Source organism: Chenopodium album, chromosome 4 (genome assembly GCF_948465745.1).
Source record: "Chenopodium album chromosome 4, dcCheAlbu1.1, whole genome shotgun sequence".
Lineage (NCBI taxonomy): Eukaryota > Viridiplantae > Streptophyta > Magnoliopsida > Caryophyllales > Amaranthaceae > Chenopodium > Chenopodium album.
The window spans coordinates 75,910,670-75,920,949 of NC_137837.1; the positions used below are offsets into that span (position 1 = coordinate 75,910,670).

Genomic DNA, 10,280 nt, shown 5'->3' on the forward strand with positions numbered 1-10,280 from the left:
GATTTGCAATTGAATTTAATTACTTGATTCGGTGAGGATCTCTTCTGGGGGTGGAGTGGCTTCTACAAGCCAACCCCCTAAAGAGATATGAAGATCGTGGCATGGAATTGTAGGGGTCTTAATGATCCACACTCCCTTACAATTCCCTACATAGTGTGGCTATTTCAATCAAAACTACCTATGTTTTTGTTTTTATCGAAAACTAAAATGGACTTTGTTAGTGCGGCTAGTAAGTTAAATGTTTTGCACTCTACTTCAATTTTTGGTTGGAACTCGGAAGGAAGTAGTGGAGGGCTTTTAGTCTTAAGTTGGTCTAATGATGTAGTAGAATGTATGTACTCTTCTAAAAACCTAATCTTTTGTAAGATCTTTGAATCTAATGGTAATTTTAAGTATGTAATGTTCCTTTATGGTGAGCCTCAAGTAGAAAATAGAAGGTTAATTTGGGAGAAACTGCAATGGTTTGTGGAAGAATTCAAGAATGTGCTAATAATAGGGGACTTCAACCAAGTAGAAAGTGGGAGTGATAAGTTGGGTGGCTCTCCTACTATTAGAGGAATTGATGCTTTCTTGGATTGGAGGTTTATTAGTAATGCAACGGAAGTTCCTTTCTCGGGTCCAAGATTCACTTGGAGTAATAAAAGAGAGGGGAATGAGCTTATCCTTGAAAGGCTTGATAGAGCCTACGTGACGGAAGATTGGTTCTATCACTCACCGGATGGAAGGATTGTTCATGAACCGATTATCTGCTCAGATCATGCGGTAATTACCTATCATTCTAGTTTGACTGCTTCTCCGTCTAATAGGCCCTACCAAGTTGAAAATTGGTGTCTCAAATTCCTGGAAATTAGAGAAATGGTGGAAACAACTTGGAAGAATGAGTTTAATGGCTCTTATATGTTCCAACTTTCTAAGAAGTTAAGAATGGTTAGAACAAAACTCCAATACTGGTGTCTGGAAAACAAGAAGACTTGGGGAATTAATTGGAGGAAAACGACGAAAGAGCTGCGGAGTTCGGGGTTAAGTATTGGCTCGGTTCAAGAAGGGGATGGCTATATTCACCTGGAAAATCATCGGATTTCTGAAGATCAAATCAGTTTTGATTTTTGGAAACAAAGAATGAAAGCAAATTGGGTAAGGTTTGGGGATTGTCCGACTCCGCTCATGTATAGGAAAGTAAAGCAGAGGCAGCTAAGAAATGAGATTCTAACTCTGAAAGATGAAAACAATAATTGGGTGGAAGGTTAAAAAGAGGTGGAGGATGTGGTATTATCTTCCATTAAGGAAATCTATAACCCAATTATTTCTGAGAATCATGGGGAAGAGGTGGATCTACTGCTAAGACAACTGGAATCCCTTCGATATCCGCGGAGGACAGGATTGGGCTCGACAAGCCTTTTACTGATCAAGAAATAAATAAAGCCATGCTGGATATGCACAAGGCTAAGTCTCCAAGGCCAGATGGGTTTACGACAGATTTCTTTCATTTATTCTGGAAAGAAGTTGGGAAATTGGTGACTGATACTGTCCACCAATTTTTGAAGACAGGACACATGCTGAAAGAATGGAATCAGTCTCTTCTGGTTTTAATTCCCAAGGTAAAAATCCCAGAAGAGGCTAGCCATTTCAGACCAATCAGTTTATGCAACACAGTTTATAAATGTATATCAAAATGCTTGGTCTATAGAATTAAGGTAATCCTTCCAACCCTTATATCGGAGAATCAACGTGCTTTTATTCCAAGAAGATACATGGAGGACAATGTCCTTCTAAGCCATGAACTTATGCACCTGATAAACTCAAGGAAGGGCTCTAACTATTCTGCAATAAAGATTGATATGTCAAAAGCATACGACAGATTAGATTGGACATTCCTCTTGAAGGTTTCACAGGCTTATGGTTTTTCTAACCACTGGATAAGGATGGTTTCTCAATGTATTTCAACAGTAAGTTTCAAGGATGTCATCAATAGGAAGACCACAGAGCACTTTGTCCCAAATTGTGGTCTTAGACAAGGGGACCCTTTATCCCCTTATCTCTTCATCTTCTGCATGGACATCCTCTCAAGAATGCTGTCTTTGGCAGAGGATATAAATCTGTTAAAAGGGCTAAGGGTCTCTAGAAGATCGCCTTCGATCTCGCATCTATTCTTTGCCGATGATGCTATGATTTTCTTTAAAGCATCTGAGGAATCTTGTAATTGAATCAGAGACATCCTCCACAGGTTTGGTACTGCCCCTGGACAGAAGCTTAATCTCCATAAAACTTTTGTCAGATTTTCCCCAGGTCTTGACATAAGTGTTAAGGCCTCGCTAAAAGGGATTTTGTCCATGCCTGAGACGGATAATATGGGAACTCATCTAGGAGCTCCAATTGATGTTTAGGAAAAGAAGAGTGACTCCTTTCAATATCTGGTGGACAAGGTTTCAGAGAAGGTTGTTTCTTAGGCCTCGTTGCGGATTTCACAAGCAGCGAAGCCAATCCTAATAAATATTGTTTTGGTAAGCATTTCAGCTCATGTTATGAAATGCCTGAAATTACCACAAGGGGTGGCAAACAAAATTGACTCCCTTATTACAAGGTTTTGGTGTTCAAATAATGGTAATAAGGGTATGCACTAGGTGAGAAAGGCAATTATTCAAATGCCTAAAAGTATGGGAGGCCTAGGAATTAGAGGTATGTCAACTCTTAATGAAGCCCTCTTGTTCAAACAGGCAACAAGATTGCATCTAAATCCACAACTGGTAATCTCAAAGGTTTATAAAGGGTTTCAACCTTGTGGAGTTTGTAACATTTCCAGACCTTATGAGAGAGTTGGAAGGCCGTTAATGGGAAGATCAAGTCTGCAAAAGGTGACAAGGTCTTTCACAGAAGGTTTTGCCTGGAAAGTTGGGAATGGGGATAGCATTAAGGCAATTAGCATGGCTTGGGTCAATGGAGAAATTCCAATTGCAAATTCTAACCGAACGTTAGGAGAATCTTTGAATTGGAAGGTAAGTGATTTTATTGACAAAGACTTAGCTATGTGGAAGGCCGGGAAAGTTAGGGAATGCTTTGAGTGGAATAGTGCAAGAGCTATTCTGGCAATGGAGCTACCCCGTTCTATGGAGGACGATTTCCTCTACTGGAAATACCATCCGTCGGGCAAATTCACTGTTAAAACTGGTTACTACTTCTTGACAAAGAGGCAGGGAGCCGAACACTTGGATCTTTCTTTAGAGGAACATAGTTTTGTAAAGCTCATCTGGAAACTGAAGATTCTTCCAAAGTGGAAGATTTTTCTGTGGAAACTTTTTCACGATGGGATTGCAGTAAAAAGCAATTTGGCTAAGAGAGGCATTCAAGTCGAGGAGACTTGTGTTTTCTGTTGGGAGGATGAGGAAGATAGCCAACACTTGTTTAGGCTATGTAATCTAGCAAAGGAGGTTTGGGAGAATGGCTCCCTGACAATTTGCTCTGACTCTACAGGGTTTGACTCTTTAAGGGAGTGGATCCAGTACTATATCCTGCTGTTTTATAGCGAGGATGGTAAGTATGGTACCCGTAGCACTAAGTTTATAGCTACCTTATGGGGTCTTTGGAAAATGAGAAATGCGAGAAGCTTCAATGGAGCCAATGGGGGAATTTACCTTGCCTTGGAATTTGTCAATTTGGCAATGAGAGAGCAGGAAACCTTTTGCCAAAATATTGGGGAGAGTATGGAGAATAGGGACAACTCGAGGGAAGACTCTTACCCCCCCCCCCCCCGGGTTTCAATTCTGTGCAGTTGGGAAAAGATCGAAGTGGTTTTGACGACTTCATTGTGGGAGTGGATGACTCATGGGATAAGAGAACGACAAGAGCTGGCATCGGTTGGGTGGCAATGGGAGGAAATAATGAAAACGAGGTTAGTGAGGGGGGTAAATATGGGGTGGCGACCTCGGCTTTACATTGCGAAACATGGGCATGTTTAGAAGCAATGAAATGGGCCAAAGCGAAAGGTAGGCAAGGGATTCTTATCCTTTCAGACTCCATTATGCTTATTAACAACCTCCATGACCAATCAGGTAAGGATATTTTGATTTTTTGGATAGCCAAAGAAATTAGGGAAGTGGGTGCACTGTTTCAACGGTGCACAATTCTTAAAGTCCAAAGGGATCAGATACAAAGGGCGGATGAGATCACTAGGAAATGTCGTACTTCTCTTTCGAACTATATGTAACCTAAGTGTTTGTTTTGCTATTGTCAAAAAAAAAAAAAAAAGTTCAAAAGTATAGGAGTGGTGCACTTATTTCTAGGTGCACCATGGTGCACATAGGTCATAAACCCAGATACCGGTGAGTTCGTGAGTGGGTCCCACTTCCAAAACCGTGGAGCTAGATATATAGGCCGAGTTCTTTAGAGTTTATATCTAGGCTTGATAGTTGCTTGTCTATTAATAATGTATTAATGTTACTACTATTTATAATAATTGACTAGCTCTAATAATAGTAATAACACTGACCTGTTTTTGAATTCAATAATCTCATCTTAAATCGAAATACATAGTACATACTTTAGTGCTCCCTAAAAACATCGAAATTATTCTACTAACTACATTTTAAAACTAAACCTTATAAATTAATACTGGTTGAACCTATAATAGTTTTCTCACTCAACAACTATAGGATTATAGCTTGTATCTCCTCCTCCTCCTCCTCCTTCTTCTTCTTCTTCTTCTTCTTGTTTTTCTTCTTCTTCTTCGCCGCTTTTGAGTAGAGCAGCCGGAAAGTCACCTCGAAGAACTTGAACCTTCAACCTCATTGGATCTTTAGACATGAGCTCGAAAGTACAAACATCTCCAACCTTAAGTTTGTTGTCAACAACAAACTGTTTCCATCTCTTATCCAACCTTTTATGTACTACGTTTTTACCAATGTAATTCATCGTCCAACTCTCAGTGCCTCGAGTCAGGATCACCGGGGCTTCGATGTTAGGAAGGATTCGAGCACCTTCAGCCGGTATTGTCTAATATAGATGTAATCAAACAAACTTTTTAATAATGTAATAAAATGTATATATCGTTATATTTTTTTATCTACCTATAGATTCTTATAAATTGAAAAAGATGAAAGAAAAAACATACCAAAAGATAGAGAGGAGAAACATTCGTCTTAGTAAGATTGACATGGAAGAATGGTGCTCCTGTCTTCGGTTCGATTTCAATATCCTCACAACTATCCACTCTATGTTTCATTTCTCTAAAACACAATAACAATCCATACAATATTATGATAAACATAAATTATAAGACTAATTAATTATTTAAAAACTCCGTATGTAATTATTAGGTGTAAAGTTGTAAACTTAAGACTTACACTCGCATATGTTTGAGATAAAATGCACTATTTTTATGTACTCGTGTTTGTTTTGCCTACTACTAGTAGCTTCTTTTATATAGGAGAGTGAGAGAGATTGCAAGTTTTATTTGCCAGATACTGAGAGCATTAATACTTTACACATTAATGCAAAAGTAGTGTACAAGATGCATGATGTAAGATTGTAAGTAACGTGAGAAAATGCATTAATACTTTACACATTAATGCAAAAGTAGTGGATCAATTACAACCTATAAGTCTATAACATGACATCTAGAATTGGAAAATGTTCAGATTAGTCTTTTGATGCAATTGGCAATAATGAATTTGTGGAATTGAAAGATACAAGAAAGGTTCGAGGGATCTTAGAATGAGGCAACAACCTTAAGTTTGTTGTCTTGAACAAATTGTTTCCATCTATTATTGAGCCTTTTATGCACTATATGTCTATATTATTACATCACATTAGGGCTCAATAACAACATATATTTCCTCAACAAATAATTTTAGGGCTCAATTTAACAAAATTGCACCGGGCTATTTTCAGTGTTAGCATTTATAGCTTCGTCTCTAATTGATGTCATGGATAAAGCACAACACAAGCATGGGTAAGATGAATACATGATACAAAACATTATGTAGTGACAAAAAAAAAAACATTACCAACGCAATAGAGTAACGTAAAAGTAATTGAAATTTGACTTAGGCCCTGTTTATTTCACCATTAAAAAAAATATTTAGTAAAAATAATTTTAGTTCTGTAAAAGTAATTTTAATTCAGCAAAAATAGTTTCAGTTCACTTAAAATAAGTTCAGTTAAATAAAAATTAATAGCTTTTAAAGAAGAAATATAATTTTAATTCTGTAAAAATAATTTTAATCAGTAAAAATAATTTCAATTAGTAAAAATAGTTTCAATTAATATAATTAATTTCAATTCAACAAAAATAATTTAAATTTAACAAAAATAATTCCAGTTCGGCAAAAATAAGATGAAATCAACCGAGAATTAGACACTCAAGCAAATTTAATGGCAATGTAAACTTAGGATGTGCCCTTTTAAATAATCCTATATATAAAGTGAAAGGGTCTTTTGGGTGATAAATTTCACTATCCCCAAATTACCCTTCTCAAGTTGCAAAATTACCAAATAAAAAAAATTAAAAAAAAAAAAAAAAAAAACCCCTATCATAACTACCCAATAATAACCACTCCCTTTCCACATAAATTTACATATTCAACTGTTTTCACTCCCCATAAAATATAAAACCACTTTATTATTTTTTTTCATCTAATTTCTTATATTGTACATGCGTAGCGTGTATCTCTTAACTTGTCATAATAATAGCTAATGAGCCTAGTTAGACAAAAGGGCCCAACCTCCCAATGAACAATTGGACATCCCATTCAATTATCAACCCAAGACAATTATTTTGGCGGGAAAAAATGTTCCAGAAAGAAGACAAGTGTACATACATGACATCAGCAGTTATGTTTTTTTTATTTTATTTATTACAGAAGACTCCATTACTATTCAAGCTTATCTCTTCTCTTTCTGCGTTGTAAAAAACTAAAAATACAGAAAAATCTGAAATTTAACCCGAAAAAAAAAAATGTCGGATCAAAAATTTCCAGGTGAATTTCCCAATGAAATAATCTCAAAAATCTTAACTCGATTACCCGCAAAATCCGTTTGTCGATTCAAATGTGTTTCCAAAACTTGGAATTCCTTAATCTGTAACCCCCATTTCGTCACTTCCTACATTACTCACAACTCATCTTCATGGATTATCGTTGATCGATTGGTCACCGAGTCAAAAGAGAAGGTAACCCAGTTCAACCCAGCTCAAAACCCTAACATTTCATCACTTTCTGCAAATCATCATCGTTTAATTTACGAACCAGTTACTAGTGACTGGAAACCTACCAAAAACACACCTGTAATTTTAGCTTCTAGCAATGGGTTGCTTCTGTTTTCGTTTGCTATCGAAAGAGATCCCTTTAAAGAATATAAGAAAAACCCTAATCAATTTTCTCTTCTCAAATCGGACTATGTTTTGGTTGTCATAAACCCAGTAACCGGTGAGTGGGTCCCACTTCCGAAACCCAATCACTCGATTAATAAGCTGAATTCTGTAGGGTTTATGTCTAGGCTTGATTGTTATTGTAATGGGGTTGTGGAGAAGTTTATTGTTGTCGAGTATCAACCTTTTATTGGGAGTGATTCTGGTTATTTGTTGTGCTTTTCGTCGGATACCGGCAAATGGGTTTATAAACCTGCTACTTATATGCTTGGGATGCATTTTTGGAGGGCTGAAGGGGTGTTTGTGTTTGCTGGACGTTTCTTTTGGGTTGATTTAAGTTGTGGGGTGATTACTTGGGATGATGATGACCCTTTTCGCGGTGTTGAGGAGAAGAAGGAAATGGCTCGATGTCGGTTTATTCCGCTTCCTAAGGGGTGTAGGAAGCCCTTTAATACTCTGAAATTGGAGGATGAACGAGACATTTTTGGGGCTGGAGGGTATATTCACTATATGGAGATGTTTAGAAAAGGAGATTATGTGTTGAAGTTGTGGAGGTTAAAGGATTTCGAATCTTCTGTGAATGAATGGAATTTGGTGTACAATTTGTCTCGTGTGGATGTTGAAAGTGTGCTGTGTTGTGGTGTGAAGTCACTGCCCCGGCCTTGTTTCACCCACCCTTTTGATGTTGATATAGTCTTCTTTAACACGAAAGATCGAATCTTTTCCTTTAATCTTCGGACTCAAAAGGTGGAGGCTAATGCTAGCTTCACCGGACATAAGTATGTTATCCCATTTGTGCTCCCGTGTTGGCCAACTTCGCTTCCTCCCCGGTTGTGTAAGTGGCTCTTTCATTGTTTCATTATGCTCTAGCCAGTTCATGGAATAGTGTTGTGATATCTCTGTATTATACTTGCCGTATGTCTTTCTATTTTCAAGGTTTATTAGATGCTATATTGAACTTGTAACCTATTCTCTAATCACAAACTTTATGTTGCATTCAATGTTATGCTTTAAGTAATTCATTGCGATAAGTACCTTGTATTCGGTTGGTGTTGTGTGGGAGCTTTCTTACAAATAACTAGTCTTGGGCAGAATTTAGGTCTTGTGATGACATTGATGTGTTATAATATGGCTGGACACTATGCTTCTAGGCTTGCTCTGTCATTACCTTAACTCAAGTGCTCGCTAATGCTCTAGTCCTCTAGCCAGTTTATAGAATAGTTTGATGATATATTGAACTCTTTATTATACGTGCCATATGGTCTATCCATTTTTGAGGTTAGTTAGAGTCTAAATTAAACTTGTCAACTATATGTTGCATTCGAATGTACGATGCTGTGCTTTGAGTAGTCCATTACAATAAGTACTTAGTAATTAGTATTCAAGTGGTATTGTGTGGGAGCTTTCTATACAAAGTGACTAGTCTTGGGCCGGATGTTTTTGAATTGCAAGTTGCAACTGATGGTATATCACCACGATGCACTATATGAGCTTGAATTTAGGTCTTGTGATGATATCGTTGTTATATATTAATATATGGTTGAACATTATGCTTCTAGGCTTGCTTTATCATTACCTCAGCTCTAGTATTTTTTTTTAAATAATGGTTATTTGTTTTGTTAAACTTGTGCACCTTGTGTTTCTTCCAAAGCAATTTCTAGGAATGATAATTTGTTCTGTCTTACTTGCGCATTTTGTATCTTCTCCTGTTAAATGTGAAGCTAAGCCATCTTTGATATTGTTCCACTTCCGTCCTTGCAACTTACTTTTATATTTTTCAATCAGCAATCACTTCATCCCACCAAGACTTAGCTTGTCTTACTGGAGCTTCTGCAGTACCTAAGTTCCTTCTTTGACCTTTTGTTTACCTTGAAGTTGTAGTTTCATAAATCAGAATTTCTGCATTATTCTCTTTAATCGCGACTCAAAACCTCCGATCTTTATCTTAATAAGAAACTTATGATTGATAATATCTAAGTTTGTCTTAGAAAGTTGAATGGGAACTCCTCTCTTTTATGTGCAATTGCTACTTTGCTTCAGTGATTGAGCAACCCTATCAGGAATTGGCACAAAGAAACTTTTGCCCCTTTGTTTTGTGCTTCTCTTAGAACTGATTCTTTGTTGGTTATTTTGTAGCTATTTTCGTGCCTCATGAACATATTCCGTTGATTATCTATTTCTGTGCTGTGTTTTCTTTAGTTCCCTATCCGAGGATAGATTTTGGGAGTGGCATATTCAGAATGCTCTTGTTAGTTTCTTTGCTGTGTTTTTTTAGTTCCCTATTCGAGGAACTTTTTATTTTTTTAATCTCGGGGAAGCATATAGTGCACTTACCCTATGTGAAGCGATTGTGATTTGTATGAATTCTAGTTTTGCCAGACCTAGGTATTTCACAAATGTTATGTCATTATAAGATTTGCTTTTCTCTACTCGACCTTCCCTCCTTATCTTGCCTAGTAATCTTACTGATATCCTTATGATTTGAAAACCTTGGTGGTTTTTTGCAGATGCTGCCTATGCGAAAGAGGAGGGCAATGCACTCTTCAAGAACAAGAAATTTGATGAAGCTATAAATTGCTATTCCAGAAGCATTGCACTGTCACCTACTGCATTCGCTTATGCAAACAGAGCATTGGCATACCTCAAGGTCTGCAGATTCCGTGAGGCCGAGGATGACTGTACTGAGTCCTTGAAATTGCACAGCGAGTATGTTAAAGTTTATGCACGCAGAGCAATTGCTAGGAAAGAACTTGGTAATCTTGAAGCATCTATGGAGGATATCGATTATGCCTTGAAGTTGGAGCCACATAGCAAAGCAATGAAGGAGCAGCATGCTGAAATCAAGATCTTGCTTGATGAGAAGGTATGGACTTTTCTAGACTCATCTGATCCCAAAGGGAATGATATATATTGGCTTTGA

The 10,280-nt window shown here is 37.2% G+C and overlaps 2 protein-coding genes across 2 annotated transcripts; one reads left to right on the forward strand and one right to left on the reverse strand.

The window, feature by feature from the left end:
* Nucleotides 1-4,629: 4,629 nt before the first annotated feature.
* LOC145628195 (B3 domain-containing protein Os04g0386900-like) lies at nt 4,630-5,215 on the reverse strand. Its single transcript, XM_081680505.1, has 2 exons — nt 5,105-5,215; nt 4,630-4,986 (listed from the first exon to the last, which is right to left on the reverse strand). The coding sequence occupies exons 1-2, from the start codon at nt 5,213-5,215 to the stop codon at nt 4,630-4,632; spliced, it is 468 nt and encodes a 155-aa protein (XP_081536631.1).
* Nucleotides 5,216-6,798: 1,583 nt separating this feature from the next.
* Nucleotides 6,799-10,280, forward strand: LOC145628196 (putative F-box protein At3g23970). The gene is made up of 2 exons (XM_081680506.1): nt 6,799-8,195; nt 9,868-10,280. Exons 1-2 carry the CDS (start codon nt 6,950-6,952, stop codon nt 10,278-10,280), a joined length of 1,659 nt encoding a protein of 552 aa, XP_081536632.1. The 5' UTR covers nt 6,799-6,949.